General features: G+C 48.4%; 1 protein-coding gene across 3 annotated transcripts in view; it reads right to left on the bottom strand.

The window, feature by feature from the left end:
* Positions 1-26672, bottom strand: part of GRAMD2A (GRAM domain containing 2A) — a 38867-nt gene extending 12195 nt beyond the window's left edge. For all 3 annotated transcript variants that reach the window (XM_089904232.1, XM_089904226.1, XM_089904223.1), the window contains exon 1: positions 25561-26672. In XM_089904232.1, coding sequence (XP_089760358.1) covers positions 25561-25976 — 416 coding nt within the window. In that variant the 5' untranslated portion in view covers positions 25977-26672. The remainder of the gene's footprint in view (positions 1-25560) is intronic.
* Positions 26673-26695: the final 23 nt, after the last annotated feature.

The following is a 26695-nucleotide window of genomic DNA, read 5'->3' as shown; positions in this document are numbered from 1 at the left end:
GCAACTAAAGATCTCGCGTGCCGCAACAAAGATCCCGACGCAGTGCAGCCAAAATAAATAAATATTTTTAAAAATAAAATTAAATTTAAAAATAAATAAATTAATTAAAGAAGAGTTACTGCCTAGCCAAGATCTGCCAAGCCCCTCCAGGATTATTAATCTGACCCTCCTCCCACCCTACCATTGTACAGATAGGAAACTGAGACCTACCAGGGACAGGCTGTACCCAGTGTCACACAGCAAAGAGCCAGGTGATCTCACCCACCAAATGAGCCCAACCACAGCCGTGTGGCCTGATGACCTCTGTCCTCAACCTCACGGTGAGTTTTGGTGCACATATCATGTATGTCCTGAATCTTTCAAAGTGACAGGTTGTGCTAGCGATGTGACCCTTTGACTCCTAAAGTTAATTTCTGAATTTATTTGGGTCCATCATAACACATTTCACAGAGACTTCTCCCCCTTGATTTTTTTAATGCTTATTATAGAAAATATGAGAAATATAAAATATATAAAGCATTATGATCAAAAATCACCCATAAGAAAAAAATTCCCCCAAAATCACCCAAAGAAAACATCTATGCATAAATATATAATTTACATAAGTGGGATTATATATCATATAATTTGTATGCCCTATTTTTGCTTAACATAATTTCATGAGAAATTCCCCATGTCACTATTCATTCCTTGGTTAGATTCTCAGAAGTGAAATTTGTGGATGGAGGATGAGCATTTCTCAGGATCTTCAGACCCACTTCCAAAATGCTTTCCAGGTGCTATACCAACGAGCATGGCCATCAGCACTGTATGAGGGTGCCCGTTGCCCTACATCCAGGCCGTACACTGGGTATTATCTTTTTCTCACCTTTGCAAATTTGATAGGTGAAAATATATTGTTTTCATTTCTATTTCTGCTTATTGACAGGTGGAACATTTTTGCCAAATACATATTAACCACTGGGATTTCATCTGTGAATTGTCTATAAGGATCTTCATGTCTTTCTTATTGATTTGTATACCTTCTTTGTTGAGAAGATTAATCCTTAGTTTATCATTTTTGCAAACACTTCCCCCATTTGCCTTTCAGTTCTGTGGTATTGTTGCTGTACTTGTGTTTAATTTTTGTGCGGCCCATCCCATCCCTCTCTTTCATCTCTCTGTTTCTTTCTTGCTTTGAGGATGAGAGGCCCCTGAGGCAGAGTGTGTACAAGTCAAAACACCGAGCCTTAGAGACTTTGAACCCTGCAGCCCAGGAGCCCACCGGGCCACCAGGGAGGAGATGGGTGTGGGCTCCGCTCTAAGGAACACACTCCAGCCCTGGGGACCAAGGATAAAACAAGACCCCAAGAGGAAGAAGGAGGAACTTGATCATGGTTTCAGAGGCAGGGAGCCTGTCATTCAGGCACTGGAAAGTGTGATACGAGTTGTCAGGGCTGCAGGAGCTCAGAGGACACACAGAGTGAAAGAGTTACAGCAGGACTCCCAGAGAAAAGGAAGCTGAGCCTTACCAGCTGGGTGGGACTATAATCGTGCTTGGCTTCCATCATCTAACCCTGCGTGATAATCACGCCTTTGCATAGATTCTAAACCCAGCCCATCCTTAGGTTCAAATGTGACCTCAGGGAGGGGCGCCTTCCGTCAGTCCTCCCCCAGCCTAGTGATGAGCCCTACTGCAGGCTCTCAGCCCCGAACCCCAGGCTCCCTCTCAGGCACCTGTGTGTGAGCTCTAACTGCCCACCTCCAGGGGCTCCAGGACACCTCCTGCAACATCGTAGCCCCTGAGCCTGGGGCACCACCAGCGTGCAGCAGGCACTCGTGACGTGACATGTCTGAGGAAGGACTGTGTGGACAGTGTAAGTGAGATCAAGAACAGAGGTTGGAGGAGAGATGGGCCGTGAGAATAACAAAAAAAGGCTGCCACGATTCCCACAGCATCTCCGTGAAAAAAATAACGGTAAGAAAACAGGAGTCCCTTGGGGTAAATGACTCAAATATGTTCAAACTCAAAGCAACCCCTTTTCATGTGATGAACATGATGGTCACAAGCCAATCTTTCATGTCCATCGATGAAAATCAGCCCCTCCGAGCCATCCTGATAATGCTGTTGGTACAGAGACCCTGGCTATGGCCGAAATGCACTGCTTTCAAAATCACCTTCAAGTCAGACTTTCTACTGATTCGTCTTCTTTCCCATAGTATTTGTTTAGATGAGTAAAAATAAAGAGATGGGAGCAAAGTCAGAGGAAAAGCTAGGTCTGGGGTGATAGTCATTGAGAATTCACCAACAGAACCAGGCAGGTGGGGTCCACCCAAGGACCAACAGGGCCCTGACCCAGACGAAGGAGGTGGCAAGAGCAGGGCGCTGGAGAGTGAGGGGCCAGGCTGGGTCCCCGCCCCCTGCCGGCAGTCTCTGTCCACTCCCACAGAGCCTTCCTCAACCTAGTTGCTCTTGCTATGTGTGTTGGGAACCATACCCGCTGCCCATCCAGCCCCATCACACCTCCACGTGCAGACTATGGAGTTAATATCAAGGGTCTTCAAAACCGTATCTATTTTTTCAATCAAAGCCACAAAAAAATGTCATTATTGTCATGAGGGTGATGGAGCATGGGAGGCTCAGTATGCTGGACATTAAAGGGGGTAGAAAAGGTTTGAAAATTCCTCAGATGAGGCCCTTTCATTCTGCTGAGCCTGGTCCAAAGGCAAGATGCTGATCCAGAGGACACAACTTGTGCTTGCCCTGCCCTCAGGCCTTGCTGGCCCAAGTGGGAACTCAGGCTAACTGCCCATTCCTTCATTCCTTCCACAAATACTGAACTTATCACCCCATGAACCCAGTATGAGCCTGCCCAGCCCAGGGGGCTGCTGAGAGGGAGGGGATGGGCAGCTAGCACTGAGAGACGTCGGGAGAGGAGCCAGGCCCATCAGGAAAGGGGAGACACAGGGAATTCCCTGGTGGTCCAGTGGTAGGACTCCGCACTTTCACAGCCAAGGGCCCGGGTTCAATCCCTGGTCGGAGAACTAAGATCCTGTAAGCCAAGCAGCACAGCCGGAAAAAAAAAGAAGGAAAGGGGAGACACAGAGAGGTTAGGAGAGGGAGAGAGAGGCAGTGCAGAGAAGACCCAGACCTAGCTGCTTCCTAGGGACCTCACAGACGAAGCTTCATGGGACACTTGACACATGCACTCTGCTCTGGATGCCTCCCCCGGGCTCAAAATATCCACACCAGGTAGATAAATCCCTAACGTGACACCTCGTCCCTCCAGAGCGGCAGAGCCTGCCATCTAGACGAATCCATCAAAGTGAGCTCAGCATCATCCCCCCAAACCTGCTTCCCCTTGAAAGGCCCCAACCTCCACAGTTACCCAAGCCAGAATCCTCAACTCACGCTTCTTCCCCACCGCTGCAACCAGTCAACCGCCAAGGCCCCGAGAGCCTGGCACCACCCGACCCACCGTACCATCTACTGTCTCCACTCCTGCTACAGCAGGCAAGCCTAGGCCACCATCATCCTCTTCCTGGATGCTGGCAACAGCTTCCTAACTACACCTGCCCCCAGCCTTGCCCTTCCACACCTGGCACTCTCCCACACCCACACTGCCAACAGAGCCACCTGGGGCCCAGATCTGAGCCTGCCCCCCTCCTGCTGACTTTCCTCCTGTAGTTCCTTCTTGCCTCCTACCTGGCCTTCCTGACCTTCCTTGCTTCCTTTCCAGCCTCACCCCTGCAGCTCAGCGGCGGCCCTTCACCCCTGCATGTTTGCTCTTCCTGGAATTCCTTGCCATACTTATCTACCTGGGGAATTCCCTGGTCGTCTTTCAAAGCCCAGATCAGGCATCACCTTCTCTGTGAAGCCTTCCCAGCTTTCCGCCATGCAGAGCTGGTCATCCCTCCTCTATGGTCCCTGGTCCCTTCTTTCACGCTGCTGCTCCAGCCCTTACCACCCCAGAGTGTGCTTGTCTGTTTAGACATCTGAGCTCCACCAGGGGTGTGTCTTCTACATCTCTGTACCAGCAGCACACAGCAGGTGCCCAATGTTTGCTAAATGAATGAGTGAAGGAGAGACAGAGAAAGGGACACGATGACACTTCAAGAGGGAGGAGGGGAGAAAAAAAGCCGGGTAGTAGGGACTTCCCTGGTGGCACAGTGGTTAAGAATCCGCCTGCCAGTGCAGGGGACACAGGTTCGAGCCCTGGTCCGGGAAGATCACACATGCCGCGGAGGAACTAAGCTCATGTGCCACAACTACCCAGCCTGCGCTCTAGAGCCCGCGAGCCACAACTACTGAAGCCTGTGCGACTAGAGCCCGTGCTCGGCAACAAGAGAAGCCACCGCAATGAGAAGCCCGTGCACCGCAACGAAGAGTAGCCCCCACTCGCCGCAACTAGAGAAAGCCCGTGCGCAGCAACGAAGTTCCAATGCAGCCAAAAATAAATAAATAAATAAAAAATTTTAAAGCCAGGCAGTAAGAGTGAAGGAGGCACAGAGAATGATGGATGCCCAGCAGTAAGGGGAGGGGTGGTGGACAGGAGTGGAGGGGGGTCACCCACAGATGGGCCCTCCCCTCCGGGAGCCCTGGCCTGTGGAGCAGGCAGACAGCCCGGCCCGGCAGCGCCAGGCACTCAATCCACGCCGGCTGACTGATCAAAGAGGAGCCCAGGTGGGAGACAGAGGACATACGGAAAAGGGTAAAGTGGCTCGGAAGGGATGGGAGGGGGTGTTTGGGGAAAAGCACAGGCTGGGCCCCTCCCAGCCCCACAGCAGTGCTCACTGGCTGCACCCCACTGGGCTGTCGCAGCCCCACCCGCTACCCAGCCCCTCCACCAGAACCCTCTCTAACCACAGGGCAACCCCTCCCCTCGCTCCTCAAGCCTCGGGCAGCAGCAGTGCCCGTGGCTGGTGCTGAAGCAGAAAACTCGGCCAGGCCTGGCAGCCGGAGGCAGCTGGGCCTTTGTGGTCACTGGAGGGTCCCCTCAGGTGTGTCTCCTCCCCCAGGGGGATGTCCACACTCTCCCAAGTTGTCTTCTAGTGGACACCTGAGATGCTAGAGTGTCCTGTGGGTCACTTCTCAAGGCCAGGGCCAGCTCCCCCCACTCCTGCAGGACGTAGGTCCCAATCAGCTCCAAGGAGAGATCTTTTCCAAACAGAAAACACATCTTAGGGAATTCCCTGGCGGTCCAGTGGTTAGGACTCCGCGCTGGCACTGCCCAGGCGGGGTTCAGTCCCTGCTTGGGGAACTAAGATCCCGCAAGCCACGTGGAGCGGCCAAAAAAAAAGAAAGAAAACCCATCTTAGCAGCAGGCCCCTGAGAGTGCAAAGCCAGAGACGGCGAATAGAGCCATCTAGGGACAGGGAGCTGAGGGCGCGTGTCCTGGAAGGAAGGTCCACCACTGGGGCTCAGCAGCCTAGACCTTGGGGCGCCTCCAGATTCCCCCAGGCTCCCTCACCCCACCCCACCTCTACATCTCAGCACACAGCTCACCACCTACTTCACAGAGAAAAAAGACCATCCTGTTAACTCGGAAGGGTAGCCTGCCGGGTACACACTAGAATCACCTGTAGAGCTTTTCAAAAAACCAACCAAAGAAAAATGATCCCTGAGCTCTGTTCTCAAACCAGTTAAATCAGAACCTCTGGGGGTAGCATTTAGGTAACTATATATTTTTAACTTGTTACTGATGTGTACTTTACATATTGAAAAGTGCACACAAAGTAAGTGAACCGTGCAACGCATTTCACAAACGGTGCATACCGGAGAAGCTGCCCTCCAGAAGCCCCTCCCACGCCTTCTAGTCTCACTGCCCACTCCCAACCCCCCACCCCCGGTCAAAGAGAACCACCTACGCGACTTCCAACAACACAGATTGTCTTTGCCTCTTCGGGGACTTTCTGTGGATGGAATCATGTGGTACGTGTTCTTTTACTCGGCAACACACTGGTGAGATTCATCCACACTGCTGTGTGTGGCTGCAAACTCTGCATTTTCACTAATGTTTAGAGTTCCATTATATGGACATGTTGCAACTGATTTATTAATCTTACTGTTGAGGGGCATTTTACTATTGAGTTTCCAGTTTTTGCCTGTTACAAAACCGTTGCTATAAACATTTCAGCACCTTGTGTCTTGTGCACACAAGTATTCGTTTCTATGAGTAAACACTTAGGGTTGGTATTGCTGGGTCATGAGGTTCAGCTTCAGGCTTTTAAAAGCTCTCGGGTGATTTTAAACCCCTCCTTTGTTTGGGGCTCAGAGGGAGACGCATACCTCCTGGTCTCCGAGGCCAGTCCTCCCACCTGGGCTCCAGACCCTCCTGTGCCTTCACCCGGCCCTCTGGAGTTCCAGGAACATCCTTGGCGAAACAGGGAATCACGCTCTTAATAGAGATTTCCTTCATCTGTTAAGGTCGCAGAGTTCATTTCCTGAGTTTTGTCAAGGAAGTAAGGCCAGCCCTCCCGTGTGGCAGCATCCAGCCCTGAACCACACTGTGTCCTGCCCAAGAGCCCCCCCTATCTTTCTCTCAGGGCCACTGGCCCGAAGTACAGCCCAGAAAATGGCTGACAAGACCTCTCCCCAAGGGAAACTGGAATAACGTGGACAGAGTCAGGCTCGTCGTCAATACACTGAAACTTGAAGTGGAAAGGCAATCTCCTTTTGCAAAAAAATAACTCTATTATTTCTTACATAGAGGCTGCACCTCACTTTTTATTTTTTTAAGCTGATAATCCATATCTAGGACAACAAGGACAAGTTTCACCTTTTCCACCCATTAGGGAAGGGGAGAGAATCCCATAACTGAATTCCATACTGAGTGTAAGGGCGTGTGGCTCCGAGTTGGGGGCCACATGCTGGGCCCCAATCCGTCTGTCCTGCTCAGCAGCCCTGGCAAAGGACTCAGGGTGGGGCAGGTGCTCAGCCTAGTCACGATCCCTACTTCCCAGGAGCTGGTCTGAGAACCCCTGGGCCAGGAATATGCTTCGTTTCCCTTTACTACCTGTGGCAGCTTTGAAATGACAGGGAATGTGGAGACCCAGTTTGTACAGATGACCCGGGCTACAGGATAGAACCACGGGGGTGCTCCAGACCCAAGCAAAGCCACCCGCAAGCTGACCAGCGCCCTCTTTAGAATGAAAAGCTGAGGGACTTCCCTGGCGGTCCAGTGGTTAGGACTTTGCCTTCCAATGCAGGGGGTGCGGGTTCGATCCCTGGTCGGAGACCTAAGATCCCACATGTCTTGCGGCCAAAAAAAAACCAAAATATATTTTTAAAAAAGCAATATTATAACAAATTCAATAAAGACTTTAAGATGGTCCACATTAAAATAAAAATTTAAAAAAAAAGAATGAAAAGCTGAGCTGGCCCATCAGGATCCCTTTCTGATGAATCCTAACTGGGAAATACGGGAGGTGGAGGAGGCGGGCCAAAGGCAGTGAACAGGCAGGAGAGAGCCGCAGGTGTCCTGGGCCAGAGTGACTGGGTGCACCTGGAGATTGGGTCTAGAATGAGGAAGAGAGTGAAGAGAGAAGCAGGTGGGCCGTGGGCCAAGCCCCGCCCCGGGAGACAGCGAAGAGGGTCTGCTCCCCGCGGCTGCTCCTTGACTTTCCATCTGCTCCCGATGCCCCGGCCCTTGCAGCCAAGACCAAAAACCCCCATACCTGGTTTGCCCGAAGACCACAAACGAGGGCACACATGTGATGTCCTTTAAGACATGATGGGACTTCCCTGGTGACGCAGTGATTAAGAATCCGCCTGCCAATGCATGGGACAGGGGTTCGAGCCCTGGTCCGGGAAGATCCACATGCCACGGAGCAACTAAGGCCGTGCGCCATAACTACTAAGCCTGCGACCTAGAGCCCGCAAGCCACAACTACTGAGCCCAAGTGCTGCAACTACTGAAGCTCGCCTGCCTAGAGCCCATGCTCTGCAGCAAGAGAAGCCACCGCAATAAGAAGCCCGCGCACCACAACGAAGAGTAGCCCCCACTCGCCGCAACTAGTGGGGCAGGTAGTACAACTTAACACCTCACGGGTGAAGAAGGGAGGCTCAGCTGGGTTCACTGGCAGGGCCAGGACTCCATAGACGGCTGATACCCACACCTGGGGGTACCATACCTGCAATGCGCCTTCAGGGCCAAGAAAGGGAAGAAGCCTCTGAAGAAAGTTCAGACCAAGTCTGGCCCCATTAACGATGGAGCCCCCAGGGGGAAGGAGGTGAATGGATCTGGCTCATGATCTCCTCTAATCTCAGTCCAGTTCTAGTCATGCAAGAGAGATGCACCATTCCCATCACAGATGAGGAAACTGAGGCCCACAGAGGTAAAGCACTTTGCTCCTGACCACATAACTGGAAAGCAGTGGAGCTCGAATTCAAAATCCAGTCTGGCTGAAAGTGTGCACTCTTTCTATCGTGCCTGGAGCGCTCGAGGGACCCAAATTCTGCCCTTTCCTAGAGCTCTCCTGCTGCAGGGCCAGGCCCCCGCTCTCCCCACAGGCCCAGTACAGGGGGACTAGGGGAAATGGAGGGGGTGTCTACTGGGCTGAGATGATCATGTGGGAGCCCTTCTGGGAAGTGGGGTTCCCTAGATCAGAACCCCCTAGGCTTTATCTCCCTTACTCCAAGAACCAAACACACTGGGTGAGCTAGTTGCTAGGAAGATGTGGGCTGGCCCAGCCCTCTGGGGGCGGCTAGATCCAGCCTGAACAAGGACCCCTTTGAGCGCTGGTGCTAACAAGAACTCCTTCTACCTACAGGGATCTCAGAAACCCCGGGTCCTCCCATCCAATGGGAGCTGGGAGGGCCAGGGGCAAGGCTGGCCCCATCTCCCACTCTCGGCAGCCAAGCTGCCTGGTTGAGTGGACCAGCCCTGGTTAAAGGGCCCCAACCCCTTTTCCCTTCTCCCTGACCTCCCACCCAGGCCTGGGCTCTCAGCACACCAGAAAGGCCCTGCTCCTCATGCGGACAGAATCTGGGAGCAAAGTGCTCAGGCTGACGCTTCTCCTGCCCTCGGGAGCCGCGCTAAGGAGCCCCCCCTCCCAGGTCTGCCTGGGCCCTGCTCAGCTAAGCTGCTGCTGCCCGAGGTAGGGACCCCTCTTTCTCACCCCCCAGGACCTCTCCTCCCTGAAGCCTGGCCGGCCTGTACCTCCAGGGAGAGCAGAGCCGTCCCCCGCTGTGCCCACTTCTGCTCAGATAGCCTCCTTTGCTGTACCACCTGTTGATGCGGCAGTCTCCCCCCTAGACTGTCAAATTCATCTCTTACCCCAGGGCCTCGCACAACCTCAGGCATACAGTAAGTGCTCCATAACTGTTTACCGAAGAGACAAATGCTCCCTGTGGAAAACCCCTCTGTGTAGTCTGTTTAGCAGTAGTGGGGCCTCAGGATACCAACATAAGGCTTGGAGTAAGGGAATTCCCTGGAGGTCCAGAGGTTGGGACTCTGCGTTCTCACCGCCAAGGGCCCGGGTTCGGTCCCTGGCCAGGGAACTAGAGCCCCACAAAACACACGGCGCGGCCTGGAGTGAGAACAACCCACTCAAGTTTGCCTCTGGCTCCCCTGACCCTCCGGGTGGCCCCCAGGCATCTCCCCCTGAGTCTCCTCCCTCCTCTCTAAAATGGGGAGAATCCTTTCTCTGGCCTGCAGATGGTCAGGGCCGCTGTGAGGATCTGAGACAGGTCACGGCCCAGCCCTGGGGAAGGGGGCCGGCTCTCACAGCCTTGCCCGCTGGGCCTCCCATCCCTGCCTACACCACTGAGAGCTGAGTTGCCCCCCTACCCTCCCATCATGTCCCTTGAAGGATGCCCAGAGGTGAGCTCCCCATGGGAAGTAGAGATGGGGACACCACCGGGCCCCCCACTGCACCCGCAAAGCTCCATACATGTCCTGCGTGACTGAACCTTTCCCCTCGGACAGTGGCAGCGGGCAGGGCCCTCTTTACACCTGGGTGGCATCCACGGACTGCGTCCTATCCCCTGGGGCCCAGAGGTCCTCCCACAGCTCAGGCCCAACCATACTCAGGATCCCACCCTCTCTTCTCTCTCCACCAGAGGTACGAGGCCAGCAGTTGCTGCCCCCTTCCTGGCCAGAGCTCAGAGACCTGCAGAGTGACAACAGTCACCAGGGAGACAGATGGACAAATGGCTGAAACCTGGAAGCTTCGCTCCTGGGGATACGCAGGATTTCCTACAAAGCCCCGGCTACGATGGAGCAGGGAATTGGTTCTGCAGAGAGCGACCTGCCTGTTGCTGGCCTCCTCCCACAGTGCCCACCGCCGGAGCAGCATCTGTGAGAGCTGGCACCCCTGGACCTGGTCACAGACCACTTTTTCTTGGCAGGCCACTTGGGGCCTGGCTGTTTCCAGACAAGAAGCTGGTCATTCAGGTCTAAACACAGACTTGCATTCATGAAGAAACAGAGCACCCCTGTGCTCCTGGGGGCCACCCTCTGCCCGGCAGGCTGAGGGGAGGGCCCACAGACACCCTCAGATGCTCACCCCCACTCAAGGCTGCCTGGAGGTGTGGCTACTCCCGGGACAAGTCAGCTCTGTCCATCCATGGGTAGCATCCAGCATACCCAACTCCAACCACCCGGGGACACCCACCTCAGAATCACTCTGGCTTTGGGGACCCACCTGGCTCTTGTCAGGGCACAGGCAGTCTCGAGCAGACTCAGTGTCCTGGAAGAGCCTGGGCGTGGGGACAGGAAGACAGGACGCAGGCCTAGAAGTACTTCTCACTGCTGTGGGTCCTTGGAGAAGCCACTCTCCCCTTCTGGGCCTCAGTTACTCCTCTGCAAAGGGGCAAGAAAGTCTCAAGCCAGGAGGGAAAGCAAATGTTGTCTGAGGGAATAACAAAGCCTAGCCAGGAACTGGGTGAGGGGGCAGATGGCCACTGGCTCTCCGTGGTCAGAAAAACCCCAATCCCAGGACAGGCTGGCAGAAGCCCTCAGAGGGCTGCCGGCCCCTCTGCCTCCATCCTACAAATGCCAATTGAACGCCTGTATTCGCTCAGCTCTGTGTAAGTGCTGTGTATACGAAGAGGGATAAGGCACGCTACTATCCCCAAAATGCCCAGTGGGAGAGGTAGACATGAAACAAATATTTATAGAGACCGATACATAAGTATAACTGTGTAATGTACGTTACGAAGGCAAAGCACAGCGTCCTAGGAGGACCTCTGTCAAGGAGTCCTGAGTCACCCATGGAGAGTGGGGAAGACCCCCCCGAAGCAGCAGCAGCAGCATTTGCTCTAATAGCCAATGGATGCTAATCAGACTGAGGGGCTGGCAGGGTCGGGGTGGGGAGGATTGGAGGGTGCTGGGAAGGGGTCCTTGTAGAGGGTTTATTAGAGGGTTTATGATGTGCAAAAGCCCTGAGGCCAGATGTGTGTGGCACGTATGAGAAATATAAACAGAGCCTTTGTGTCTGGAGGGTAGAGGTGAGTAGTGAAGTGATGAGCAATGAGGCTGGAGAGGTTGGCAGGGCTAGATCATGCAGGCTCTTGTGGGCCCCAGTAAGGGTTTTTGTCATTCTCTTAAAAACTATGGGGGGTAGGGCTTCCCTGGTGGCACAGTGGTTGAGAGTCCACCTGCCGATGCAGGGGACATGGGTTCGTGTCCTGGTCCGGGAGGATCCCACATGCCGCGGAGCGGCTGGTCCCGTAAGCCATGGCCGCTGAGCCTGCGCGTCCGGAGCCTGTGCTCCGCAACGGGAGAGGCCACAGCGGAGAGAGGCCCGCGTACCACAAAAAACAAACAAACAAACAAAAAAAACAACTACGGGGGGGAGCCTTTTGCGCTGCAGAAATGGAGTCGGAGACACTAGATATAGCTGCTTACCCCCGCAACTGGTTTCTTCTGGGGGCTTTGGGCCCCCAGATTTTGATATCTGATTTTCAGTATATACAGGAATTGGCTTTTTCTGGAAAATGTATGTGAAAGTGTGATTTTAATATCCATCACTTTTATACTTATATGAAAGTCCATGAATAAAGTTGTTTATAGTAAAAAACAAAAAAAAGAAAAAGAAAAGCTATGAGGAACCAATGAAGGGATTTAAAAGGGGAAATACACTGTCAACTTTGTACGTTAAAGAGTATGGAGCAGCATCCGTTTGAGCTGGCACCCCTGGGCGTGGTCACAGATCACTCTAATACATAGATTTATTTCAAAGTAATCCAAAGGGTGTGGGGCAGGGGGAGCACAGGGTGAGTACCGATGTAATAGGGACAACCTGATGTTGGTGGTTATTGTAGTTAGTGGTGATGCATACATGGGGGTCCCTCCTACAACTCTCCTCCTCTTTGGTATATATTTAGAATTTTCCATGGAGACAGACCAGTTAGGAGACTGTATTCCAGCAAAGAGATGAGGTCTCAGACTTGGTGGCAGTGGTGGTGGTGGAGGTTGAGGGATAGATTCACACTATATATTTCCAAGTAGAACCAACCTGGACTTGGTGATCAACTGGATGTGGGGCATAAGGTAAGAAGTGTCAAACCTGACTCTAGATTTCTGGATTGCAAGCAGGATACTGCTGTGTTTTGCTGAGACAAAAGAGAGGAAAATATACTGGAAAAAGAACATATTTGAAGGAAACAATCATGAGTTCAGTCTTAAACATGTGTGAGAAACATTTAAGTGGAGATATCCAGTTACATATGAGTAAGGAGCTCAGAAGAAAGGTCCAGGCTGAAGGGATACACTTCTGAGTTATTGGCCCATGGATGGGTACAGGAGCTAGGAAGATCCCCCAGGGAAAGTGGGTACATAAGGAAGAGAAGCTATCGAGAAGGGTGCCAAGACTGATTCAACGGGGGAGAGAATAGTCTTTTCAATGAATGGTGCGGGGACAACTAGACATCCACATGCAAAAGAATGAAGCTGGATCCCTATCTCACACCATGTACAAAAAATAACTCAAAGGTGTGAGAGCTAAGACTCTTAGAAGAAATCATTTGTGTAAATCTTTGTTGGATTAGGCAATGGTCTCCTAAGCTATGACACCAAAAGCACAAGAAACAGAAGAAAAAATAGATAAATCGAACTTCATCAAAATTAGAAGATGTTGTGCTGCTAATGATATTGAGAAGGTGAAAAGGAAACTCCTAGAATGAGAGAAAATATTTGTAAATCATGCATCTGATAAGGGACTAGTATCTAGAATATATGAAAAACTCTTATGACCTTGCAGATGTCATACTAAGTGAAAAAAGTCAGTCACAAAAATATAAATGCTGTATGACTCTGCCTATGTGAAGTACCTAGAGGAGTCAGATTCATAGAAACAGAAAGTAGAATGGTGGTTGCCAGGGGCTGGAGGAGGGGGGCGGAATGGAGAGTTATTTAACGGGTGTAGAGTTTCAGTTTTGCAAGGTGAAAAAGTTCTGGAGATTGATTGCACAACAATATGAATACGTATATTTAACATTACTGAACGGTACAAATGAACTTAGAAATGGTTAAGATGGTAAATTTCATGTTATGTGTTTTTCTTAACCACAATTAAAATCTTTTTAAAGAACTCAAAACTGAAAAATAAAAAGACAAATAATCCAACTAAAAATGGGCAAATGTTTAAATAAACATTTTTCCAAAGAAGATGACCAATAAGTACACAAAAAGATGCTCAACATCATTAGTCATCAGGGAAATACAAATCAAAACCACAATGGGATACCACTTCACACCCCCGAGAGACTGTAATTCATATCAGGTGTTGGTGAGGATAAGGAGAAACTGGAGCCCTCACACACTGCTGGTGGGATTGTAAATTGGTGCAACTGCTTTGGAAAACAGTTTGGTGGTTACTCAAATGGTTAAACGTTTACTATATGACCCAGCAATTCTCCTCCTAGGTACATATACCCAAGAAAACTGAAAATATATGGGCACACAAAATCTTGTACAAGAATGCTCATAGCAAAGGGAACCCTCCTACACTGTTGATGGGAATGTAAACTGGTACAGCCACTATGGAAAACAGTATGGAGGTTCCTCAAAAAACTAAAAATAGAATTCCCATATGATCCAGCAATCCCACTCCTGGGCATATATTCAGACAAAACTACAATTCAAAAGGACACATGCGCCCCTATGTTCATAGCAGCACTATTTATAATAGCCAAGACATGGAAACAAGCTAAATGTCCATCAACAGATGAATGGGTAAAGATGTGGTACATATACACAATGGAATATTACTCAGCCATAAAAAAAGAATGAAATAATACCACTTGCAGTAACATGGATGGACCTAGAGATTATCATACTAAGTGAAATCAGAAATAGAAAGACAGGTACCGTATGATATCACTCATATGTGCAGTCTAAAATATGACACAAATGAACTTCTCTGTGAGACAGACTCACAGACATAGAGAATAGACCTGTGATTGCTAAAGGGGAAGGGGGTGGAGGAGGGATGGATTGGGAGTTTGGGATTAGCAGGTGCAAACTATTATATATAGAATGGATAAACAACAAGGTCCTACTGTAGAGCACAGGGAACTATATTCAGTATCGTGTGACAAAACATAATGGAAAAGAATATTAAAAAGAATGTATATGTATGTATAACTGAACCACTTTGCTGTACAGCAGAAGTTAACACAACATTGTAAATCAACTATACTTCAATTTTTTTAAGTTTTTTAAAAAAGGAATGCTCATAGCATTATGATAATTATTACCATAATAGTCAAAAAATGGAAACAACCCAAATACCCAACTGATGAATGGATAAGCAAAACGTGGTATACCCATACAGTGGAACATAATTCAGCCATACAAAGGAATGAAGTACTGATACATATTACAACATGAATGGACCTTAAAAACATTATGCTAAATGAAAAGCCAGTTACAAAAGACCACATATCGTATGATTCCACGTACAGGAAATGTCCAGAATTGGCAAATCCACAGAGACAGAAAGTAGATTAGTAGTTGCCAGGGGCTGGAGGGAAGGGGAAATGGGAAGTGACTAATGCACATAGAGTTTCTTTTGGAGGTGATGAAACTGTTCCAGAATTAGACAGTGATGATGGTTGCACAACTTTGTGAATACAGTAAAAGCCACTGAACGGCACACTTTAAAAGGATGAATTTTATGGTGTGTGAATTATATCTCCACTAGGAGGATGGGGAAGAGCGAGGGGAAGGAGAGTAGCCTGGGACCTCAAGAATTACAGCACTTAAAGACTGTGTGGGGCTTCCCTGGTGGCACAGTGGTTGAGAGTCCGCCTGCCGATGCAGGGGACGCGGGTTCGTGCCCCGGTCCGGGAGGATCCCACATGCCGCGGAGCGGCTGGGCCCGTGAGCCATGGCCACTGGGCCTGCGCGTCCGGAGCCTGTGCTCCGCAACGGGAGAGGCCACAGCAGTGAGAGGCCACAGCAGTGAGAGGCCCGCGTACCGCAAAAAAACAAACAAACAAACAACCAGGTGTATAGGTTGTCATGAAGTACGAAAGAGTACTTCAAAAAGGAGGAATGGGAAAGCAGTGAAGTTTGCTGAGAGGCCAAACAGCGGGAGGACTGGAAGGCAGTCTAAGTAACTTTAGCAACAAGGAGGGGATCTGCAGCTTTAGCCAGGACCGTTTTGGTGCCCTAGTGGGGGTCTGAATCCAGACTCGGGTGCTAAAGGCGTGCCCCTCCTTTCTCTCTCCCACGCTGCTGACTGCATCCCAGGGGCGGACTGTGAGGGGAGGCCTCTGAGCACAAGTGAGGATGCTGCCGGGCACAGCCGGCAGCCCAGGCCACCGGCCAGCTCAGCGCCCCACCAACCTCGGATCCTGCCTTCCTCCCAGTGAAAGACCACGGAGATTCTGGGGGATGGGACTGTACCTCCCTCTCCTGATTCCCTGGGCGGGGTGTCCACAGTCGGGGAGGGAGTGGGTGCTGCCCTTGCCCGCAGCTTCCCCGCCTGGTCCAGCCTTCCCCAGCCATCCTCACCTGACGCTCCTCGCCCCTGGCGCATCTCTGCCGCAGCCCGCGAACCACAAGTCCATTTTCTGCGCCAGCCCTTGGAAGGGCTGGAGAGCCCAGCGCCACCCGGCGCCGAGAGGGCAGTCACACCCAGAATTCCAGCACCGCAGGGCCCCGCGCCAGCCCGCCCGGCCCGGCCCTGCCCTGCCCACCCCTTGGCGGGGGCCGATGCGTCTGTAAGCGGAAGAGCAAAAGCTTGCGTAGACTGGAGGGCTATTGGAAAAACAGCAACCATGCCGGCACCTCTGCTCCCTGGAAAGGGCCGCACCCCTTCCGGGACCCAAACCTGGTATTGGCCCGGATTTGGGACGTCCCAGGAGGGTCCAGCTCCGCGCCCTGCCACAGGCTTCTGCTAACCGGGCTCCCCCAAGCCGTGCTCGTCTAAGGGTTCGGATTCCCGGGTGATGACCTACTCTTAAAGAGCTTACTGGGTCCTGGTACCTCTCCCTCCAGGGAGAACCCCAGATTGTCCAACTGGTGGAAACCCCCTAGGAATGCCTGCTCTCGCCACTGTTATTCAACATTGTTCTGGAAGTTCTAGCCATTGCACAAAAGCACGAAAAAGAAATCCAAGGTTCATACGTTATTGGGGCTGGCCAAATAGTTGGTTCGGGTTTCCTACCGTCCTACCAAAAACCCGAAGTTTTTGGCCACCCCAATAAAAAGCAATGATTATTGTTTGAAAGATGGTAACATAAACTAACTAGAGGACACGTCATCAACTGGAAAAAATCATAAGAAAGTGGCCCAGATATTCTTATATTTGGGCCATGGGCTAGGCAGAGCTGTGATAAGGATAGACACACAATACACTCTCATGGAGTTGTTATTCTAGTGGTTACAAGATCAATATAAAAATCAATAGTTTCTCAGTAGACCTGCAATAAACAGTTATAAAATATATTTGGGGAAATGATTCTATTCATATGGCAATACATATAAGTTACCCAAGAATAAACTCTTAAAATGTAGAGCAATTTATGAGAAGAAAATCACAGACATTTTTAAAATGACACGAAAGAAGCCTTGAATAAATGGAGAGATAAACTCTGCTCCTGAGTGGGAAGATTGAAAGTTTTAAAAAAGCGAATTTATCCCAAATGCCATGCAAGGGCTTTGCCCTACCAGATGTCAGAATAAACTACAAAGCTGGAGCAATTAAAATACTTACTAGTTTAGGAAAAGATGAATAGATCAACAGAACATAAGGGGAGTCCAGAAGATGATCTATGGGTATCTGAGAATTTAGTATGTAAGAAAGAAGCTGTTTCAAATAAGTAAGGAAAGAACAGATTGTCCAATAAATGTTCTTGGGGCAACCGGCTACCTCACACCATTCACAAAAATAAATCCCAGGTAGATTAAACATCCAAATATTTTCTAAGTCAAATAAAAACTAAAATAAAATAGAAGAGAATATTAACATACCGAGAAAGGTCTTCCTAAGCAAGATATAAAACCCAGAACACATAAAAGATTTAATTGCATAAAAATTAAAAACCTTTGTACATCAAAATTTAAACTGGCAGGGGGCTTCCCTGGCTGTCCAGTGGTTAAGACTCTGCACTTCCACTGCAGGGGCATGAGTTCCATCCCTGGTCAGGGAACTAAGATCCCACATACCGCAATGCGGTCAAAATAAATAAATTAATTAAAATTTAAAAGGTGATGTAAACAACAAAGGATTGGTGTTTTTAAATGATAATGACTCATCCAAGTCAGAAAGAAAAAGGTAAACAATCTAATAGAAAAGTGGGTAAAGAATATGAACAGGTAAGTCACAAAAAAAGAAATATCTCTATTACCTATCTTACTGGTAAACACTAAAAAAATTATAGTGCTCAATATTACAGGACGTGGAAAGGATGTGGAAAATAAGCATTCTTATTTTCCATGATGAGACTTAAAACTTAGTTAACCTTTCTAACATATATCAAATTATTTAAGAAATGTAAATCCTTTGATCCTGCAACTCCATTTCATGGAACTTGGTATAAGGAAATAAATGGACAAGTAGGCAAAAATTTATATTCCTTTAGTTAACAAGTATGAAGGAAAAGGTGGAAATACCAAAATAATATTTTATCAATATAACAGAGTCCTATGCAATTTACTAAAAGACTAGAGTATAGCTGCATGTGCTAATATGGAAAAAAGTCCAAAATATGTTGTTTAGTGAAAAGTATATATAAGTAACCAAGATATAACCCATTTATAAAATTAAAAGTTCTATATCAAACAACAGTGATTATATCTCAGGGAAGAATTCATTCTCAATAGTTTCTGTTTTGTTTGAACTTATTATAACAGGGTGTAATACTTTTAAAATCAACAAAAATAATAAAGATATTTAAAAATAAAATAGAAGGGATATTTTTACTTACTAAATTTCAAAGGCTTAAAAGTTTAATAACATCTACTGTTGATCAACATGTTGCTGAATGGGCAGTCTCACACACTCCTGTGTGAGAGGGCAGTGTGTGAAAACGTACATACATTTGTATGTAGATACTCAACAGACCCACAAATTCCACTTCTAACAATTTATTCTTAGGAAATAATTGAACACAAATTTAAATGTATAAGAATGTGCACTGAAGTGTAGTTCACTACACTTGTAGAAGAGGAAAAAAACAATAGGGCATGAACAAATTATGGTTTATTCAAAGAATGAAAGGCTATGTAACTATTAAAATGATATTTATCATTATTTTTTAAAACTTATTAAAAATAAGTCTACCACAAAGGATAGCATTATAGAACATTGGAAAAAATATTATATAGAACAGCATGTATTATAAAATATATTGGGAAGGATGCTCACCAAAATTCTAACATTATTTTCCTCCTTGAGTTGGGATTGCAGGTGTTTCTTTTCTTCTTTATAATTTTCTGTAGTATACTTTGCCTAAATTTTATGATCACAATAAACTATTTTCATTTGGTGAGAGGATGAAAAAAAAGGAGAAAGACACAGAAAGAAAAAAACTTGTTCCAAAGGCACAGCAATGTTAACTAATAGACACTTCTTAAATTCCAAATTTCTAAAACATGCTTCTTACATGAAAACCCTCAGAATCCAACAGAAAAAGAAACCTTGATTTTAAAAATGAACTTTGCTAAATTCCCACGTGATAAAACTGTACAAAACTAAACACACACACACACACACAAATGAATGCATGTGAAACTGGTGAAATCTGAATAAGGTCAAAGGGATTATATCAATGTCAATTTTCTGGTTGTGCTATTGTTATACAGGATATTACCACTGGGAAAAACTGGGGGAAATGTACACGAGATCTTTGTATTATTTCACACAATTGCATGTGAATCTACAATTATCTAAAGATTAAAAAGTTTATTTTTAAAAAATGAACTTTGCACCTTGAATAGTAAAAAAAGACCAAGCTTTTCTTACAGCTGGCTCTGAATCATCAGAGAGACCTGGTCTCAGATTCTCAAAGCCGGAGGAACTGCAGGGAAACTCATTTTTGGTGAGCATCTACTGTGTACCAGGCCATTACACAGCCTGAGAATCTTTGAAGTAGGCCAGATGTGACTCTGTTTTATAGAGAAGAGAGGGAGGCTCAGAGCCAGTAGTAACTCAGCAGTAACTTGTGGAGCAAGGATTTGAATCCAGGTCTTTCTGAAAGCTCAGGCTCTTCCTATTATTATATCACAGTAACTATGTAACCGAGAATAACTTAAAAGGGGGGAATAAAACAACCTTACTCAGTGTTATCCATATCAAGGAACTTAGTGTAAGGAAGTAAATATTCAAGTGGGTGAAAAAAGAGTAAAGTTGCAATTAGGCACAAGACATTTCAAAACGTGCGCCTACATGTAACTGTGATCTATCAGGTATGTCACTGAAGTTCTGATTATTAGAAAGTTCTTTCCAACACCCAGATGGACCTCTCTCTATCTACTGATCCTTCACCAAAGAACAAACTTTTGACATCATGTTCCTTTCTTGATAAAACCAGATCTTCACTGCTGGTGTGACCGGTGCAGAGTCTCTGCAATGACTACTCCTAATCTCTCTTCTCCTGGGTCTGATACTGCAAGACCCATTAGCTTTCCCATTTGCTGCTCTTACATGAGGCCAACTGGTTATTTCCAGTCCTCCCAAGTCTTCCTCCATCATTATGGACCCCAGTTGACAGTCTAATGGACCGTGGAATCCAGGCAAGGGTTGCAGGGAAGGTCTGTGAACTCCTGGAATTTGGGGCAAAACTGTTGTGTCTGAACAAAGGAACATGTCTCTGGAAAGAGAATATTTCACTTTCATTAGATTTTTTTTTTTTTTAAATGGGCATGACTGTAAGACCCTATTTACAAAAACAGACAATGGGCAGGATTTGGCCTGCTGACCACAGTATGCCAATTCCTGCGGGCTTCAATTCTCATTATGTAAAATGAGAGAGAGCGAGAGATTATTAAAACAACTGCCAAGTATAATTTAAAGTTTCTTCATGGATACATGTGTGTGTATGGCTGAGTCACTTTGCTGTGCTATATTTTTAATATAGCCTATGACTCCCAAAATGATAGGAAATACAACTTTAATTTGATCAGCAATCAAATGGGTTTAAAAGATAAACTTGAAAACTGATTACTTTAAAAAAAATAAATACCCAGCTAGCAATGAACACCCCTGGTGCTTAGATTATGGTCATGCAATTTCCCAAAAGGGAACCAGTGTTCCTTAGAGAAACGGCTGATTCCAGATTTGGGGCAGGAAATACACAAATGGGCCTAAAATATCTAATCATACCAGAAAGCAAGGAAGCCATCAAAGACTGTGATGGGGGCTTCCCTGGTGGCACAGTGGTTGAGAATCCGCCTGCCGATGCAGGGGACGCGGGTTTGTGCCCCGGTCTGGGAGGATCCCACATGCCGCGGAGCGGCTAGGCCCGTGAGCCATGGCCGCTGAGCCTGCGCGTCCGGAGCCTGTGCTCCGCAACGGGAGAGGCCACAGCAGTGAGAGGCCCGTGTACCGCAAAAAAAAAAAAAAAAAAAAAAGACTGTGGTGATGGCACAAGTATTCAGGAGCCAACCTGAAGATAGAGCAAGATGGGACAATTTGAGCATCAATAAGAATAATGTCTACAGTGAGCTAAAACACATCAAATATGTTTAAATCCATGAGATCATAATAATACCAAAATGACTCATTGGTCACCTTTGGTGATTACTAGAGACCCATCTCATTATTTTGAAAACCTGTAAATAAAAGGAAAGAGCTGAGGATTTATTCTCCCTTTCTAGTATTGGGGTAACCAAATAGTTGAAGAAGGGACATTTCTCTTATAGAAATATTCAAGCTAATAAATAATGAAAGAGTGACAGAATTGGGGTAATACCATTTTGCAATCCCTAATGAAATAATGGGTTTACATGAAATAATCATCAATGGCTGTTAACATGCCCCAAAGAGAAATAACCAGACCTTATGTGTTTCCTCAAGTGTTCAGTACCTCCTGAATCTGATCAATGTCTAGATCCAGCTGCCAATCTATAGGAGATACAGGAGTCAGAGGAACATTTTTAAACAGCACCAGCAAACTGGGCAATGGTATAGGAAAAAAAAAAAAAAAGATTTTTTCCGACAAATAAGTTGCAAGGAAAAAAGAAGAAATAGAAGGGGAATTTATACATTACAAGAGACTACTAGAGACACAGGTATATAGATTCAATGTTTCAGCCAATTGTATAAAACTCATTTGGATCCTCATAAAAGTTTTTAAAATGGCACAAAAACATTTACTAGATGATGTGGGAACGTTGCCGCCTAGCTACCTGATGATTTTAAGAAGTTATTGTTACTTTTCAGGTGTGAAAATGGTATTGTAGTTATATTTTTAAAAGACCTTATCTTTTATAGGTATACACGGAAATAATTGTGGGTGAAATAATATATCTTAGATTTGCTTCAAAATAATCCAGGAGGGAGGGAGAAGGGAGGCCCATGACTTGAAAACTGTTGAAGCTGGGTGATGGGCACATGCTGCTTACTATACTACTCTTCCTGTGTATGTGTTTGAAATTCTCCACCACGAAAAGATTTAACAATTAAATATATAAACATCTTCAACTTGTTTGGTAATCAAAGAAGCCCAGTATGAATATGAATATCGATTCTGAGGTATTGTCACCAGGTTATTTCAAAACAAAATTGTTGAATAGTCCTTCAAAATTCAAAAATTATTTAAAATATAACATTTTGTGTGGCCCTGGTGATTATGGGCAAGTTTCAAATAATTTGATTAATGTTAACATAAATTAGAAATATTTAATTTTTTTTCTTTACATGAGGGAGTGAGAAAAACATTCTTACAACCAGTCACAGCTGTTTGCTCAGGCATCCCACCCATGCTGCTGTTCTGACCCATGCTGCCACCAACGATGACCCCAAGACACCAGTGAAATGAAATACCAGTATGATTGTGACAATTATTTAATACACCATGATGTGCCAGGTCAACACGTCAGAAGGAAAAGCAATTTGTATTTGATTTAAACTAATTCTTTATATGCTTTTTAGTCCATATTTTTTTGAGGGTGAAATAGATTAGGATAGCTTTATTACTTTGCCAGGCAAAGGGGGACACAGCAGGCTCCTGCCTCGAAAAACTATGTTTTCCCCTTTAGTTCATAGTTTTAAAAAATAGTCCCAGCCAAAACCAACGTCCTACTTAAAAATTAACAATGTGATTTTCTAGTGGTTTTAAACATCATCTGAGGAAACTCTAACTTAGGACAAGGACTTAAAGATCGGCTCAACCTCCACAGGTTATTAAAACACTCCAGTCCTAAATTATGACCAGGCATTTGTAAACTAATGAAAATGTGTAGTTGTAGTGGGGAGAAGGGAGACACCAGCCTGCCCCGCGGAGGCTTATATTCGTGGGAACAGTGCCTTCCTTCATGCTGTAGCTGGCAGGGACTCCCTGGGGAGGCAGGTACTTCTTAATTACAAAGGAAGCTCCGTTCCCCGGGGGCTTCTGCTCTCCCCCTCCTCCTTCCTTTCCTACGTTAGTAAACAGCAGGGGAATTAATCAAAGCTTCAAAGATTGGTGATAACATGTGGTGACAGACTGGTGCCCTGTGGCCCAGGTGAATAGCAGCACAGTGGCCAAGATTGACTTCTTGCCAAACTTACCCTTGCATAAGAGATGGCTGCAGAATTGGGGGGAATTATTTTCACTTCTCAGGAAAGGAGAAAAGCAAATTATTTTCTGGTGTCCGGACTCAGACACTCGACACCAAAGTGGAATGCTGCATGGGTCTCGACTTCATGGGCTGTCCATAGGTAGTCATAGCAACGAAGTAATTATGTAAAGAGATAAAATACCTTCAGAAATCAAGGTGGAAACCAGGCTAGTTAGCAGAGTCACTGAATGGCTGCATGGAGAAGGCCTTTAAGGAGCCTACAATCCAACCTCCTTACCTTATGACGGCAAAGCAGGCCCAGAGAGGGGACTTGTCCCAGGTCACAGCAAAATAGGAACTTCTTATGAGACAGGCTCTTTATGCTGGTCTGATAAGTATGGTATGTGGCATTCAAGGGCCAAAGCCACGACTTAACCAGGTTAAGGACTAGGGGGGCCCACCCAAGCACAGGCACGTGGAGGAGGTTCAGGGAGGCTGGCTGGCATAGCCCATCTTGAGTACTGCTGACCTCAGCCTCAGGGGGTCATCCTAGGTGGATGGGTTGGCACACAGATCCTTCTGGTCTGCACTAAGGCTTTGAAGACTCGCCTAAGCTCAGAAATTTCAAAGCAACCAGTAACATCAAGGCATGGATAGGACCTGGGCTGTCCCCTCTAGGCTATTCAGAAAATTCTCCCAAAGGCAAGTCAGGAAGGAGAACTTGGATTTGGCCCCAGCAGAAATGCTCCTGGAAACTCAGGAGCAGCTTCTGTCAGCTTCTGCGCTCTAGATCTGCCCATTTGCCCCAGAGATGTGCACTGCTTAACGGGTCCTGTCAAACCATAACCTCAGACCTGAGAGTGTCTGTCAGCGTGGTCAGAGGACTGCGGAAGGAGAATACTGGCCCCCTCACTGCAGGATGGGAAGGACACCCTCTATGCCACCTCTCCCTGCAACCCCATAAGTCTTCGCTCTGAAAGGAACTGGACTTCAGAGCCAGCTAGGGGGTGTACACTGGGGCAAAGCCATCACGGATTGTCAGGACATTCTCTCATTCCCTAGGAGCCTGATTCCTGCAAGGATGAGTGGGGCAAGCAAAGCAAAGAAGGGCAAATGCCAGTGGGGTAGGGCCTCACCAGCCTCTTTGAAGACAGGACAGAGGGAGCCCTTAAACATTCCACCAGGGGGCTTCCCTGGTGGCGGAGTAGTTGAGAATCTGCCTGCTAATGCAGGGGACACGGGTTCGAGCCCTGGTCTGGGAGGATCCCACATGCCGCGGAGCAACTAGGCCCGTGAGCCACAACTACTGAGCCTGCGCGTCTGGAGCCTGTGCTCTGCAAAAAGAGAGGCCGCGATAGTGAGAGGCCCGCGCACCGCAATGAAGAGTGGCCCCCGCTTGCCACAGCTAGAGAAAGCCCTCGCATAGAAACAAAGACCCAACACAACAAAAATAAATAAATAAATAAACTCCTACCCCCAACATCTTCTTAAAAAAACAAACAAACAAAAAAAACATTCCACCAGTTCCATGTACTTGTGTGGACTGGGCACTGGGCTCACACCACATTCACCCTATCTGCCCCAGTGCTAGATGGCCAGCCTTCAGAGCTCAGGCTGTGGGCTTTGGGACTGGGGCAAGGGCAGGAACTTACAGCTTCATCCACTGGCTCTGTCTTCCACAAATAATCCTACCTGCAGGGCCCCAAGACTTCATGGGGCAGAGGCCACAATTCTTGGTGCCACCTGAAATATCACCTCCTGCCTGCCCTGCCTCCCTGCCCCTTGCCCAGCTGCAAGAACTTTCCTTCCTCCGAGGGTGACTGTGGAACAGATCTCGAGGCTGAGAGACTGGCCCCAGCCTGCCCGACGGCGAAGAGCCTGAGGGATGGGTGCGGCCGAGTTGTCCTCGGACAGCTCCACGCTGCCTCCCGGGCAACCGAGCGCCGCTACAGACCCGTTTGGAAGAGAGAGGCTGACCCTTTCGGGGGCCAGAAGGGAAGCGCCAGCCCTCGGGTGGGGGGCAGTCAGGACTGGGGGTCGATATGGCTGGGGAATGAATGAATGAATGCCCAGCGACGGCGGCGGAGGAGGGTGATGGTGGACCACGGGAGGTATCCCGACGGGGGGGGTGTCCTCCACCTCCCTGATACCGCCTGGATGTCCCTCATCCGACAGGTTCGAACCCCTCGCGCGAAGCGCCTACAGCCTGACATCCTGCCCCAGCGCGAACACCTCTTAGCCCGGGAAGCGCCAGGGCCCGCGCGGCGCAGCTCTGGAGTGAAGCCCGCATTCCGGCGGGCCAGGAAGCGCCTGCCCCGCGGGTAGAACGCGCCGAGGCGCAGCGGCCTCCGGGTCCCGCCGGGCAGCGTCCCTTCGAGGCGGCCCCTGGGCCCTGGAGCCCGATCCGCGGGTCGCAGCCCCTTACCTGCCCGCCTTGGCGGCCTCGCCCGGGCTCAGAGCAGTCATCGCGGAGCCTCCAGCGAGCGCCGGGGACCGCGCCGCAGGACCGAATGCCCACTCCCGACCGCCTCGGATGACACGCCCCCGACCGCCTATTGGCTGCTCGCACGGGACGGGCGCAGCCCATTGGTTGTTCCTCCCTCTCTCCAGATCCAGGTGGGGCCCCAAGCTCTTTTCGGATCCTACCCCGGAGGACGGCCTGGGTCTGCACGCTCTGCCCTTCCCAGCGAGGGCCTTGGGTGTCTGCTCCAGGTTCTCCCTCTTTAGCCATTTAGTCTCGGAGCCCGAAGCCCTTTGCAGAAACCCATCCCTCCCAAAACCTCCCAACGCTAAGCTCCAAGGCAGTTTCAATTTCTCTCCACACCAGAGAAGTGAGGACATGAGTAGGGAACACCAGTGGGAATTTTGAACAGCTCCAGAGCTGGAATGATTTCATGTGCTTTCCCGAGTTGGGGACTTTTCAGTGCCTCCCCAGGCAAAAATCTTTTGGAGGTGTCTGGAAAGGGACTGCAGATGGCCAGAAATCGAGTAGGAAGGCACAGGCAGAAGAGCTCAGTGTGACAATGAACCTGGCCTGTGGGCTCCTTCCCTCTTATCCCCACCAGGAAAGGCTTGGTCCTTCAGAGTGGTCAGGAGAGAGGAAAGGTGCAAGCCAGATTTAGTTCCATTCCCAACCCTCTCCCCCTTCCTTGACCCTGCTCTATCATGGAGAGAGGACATTGGAAAACAGAAGGGGCACAAAGGGAGCCCAGAGTTCCACAAATATTCTGGAAACTGGGAGCAGAACTTGGGTCTCATATCAAGGGCCTCTACTGCAGGAAGACCTAAGGCGGAGGGGCAGGACAAGGGCCACTTCACTCCATGAGCAGGAGGGAGGGAGCCTTGTTGCTCCCTTCTCCAATCTTTGGTCCAAACAAGCTGTTAAAATTTCCCCAGCTGCAGGAGCTTTTAGACCCCAGGGTGCTGAAAAGGGTAACCTATATTCTCAAGACAGTCAGCGACTGCTTCCCCAGCACCTCTGCACCCCAGGGAACAGGATGGCAGGTGGCCTGAGTTGTTACACAGGAGTACTCACCAGGAGCCACAGGGCTCTTGCCATT

Source organism: Delphinapterus leucas, chromosome 2 (assembly GCF_059928025.1).
Source record: "Delphinapterus leucas isolate spDelLeu-1000000601 "Yukka" chromosome 2, BTC_Dleu_Yukka2, whole genome shotgun sequence".
In the NCBI taxonomy this organism is placed as follows: domain Eukaryota; kingdom Metazoa; phylum Chordata; class Mammalia; order Artiodactyla; family Monodontidae; genus Delphinapterus; species Delphinapterus leucas.
The sequence above is the reverse complement of the archived record's forward strand: the minus strand, read 5'-3'. Positions and strand labels throughout refer to the sequence as shown.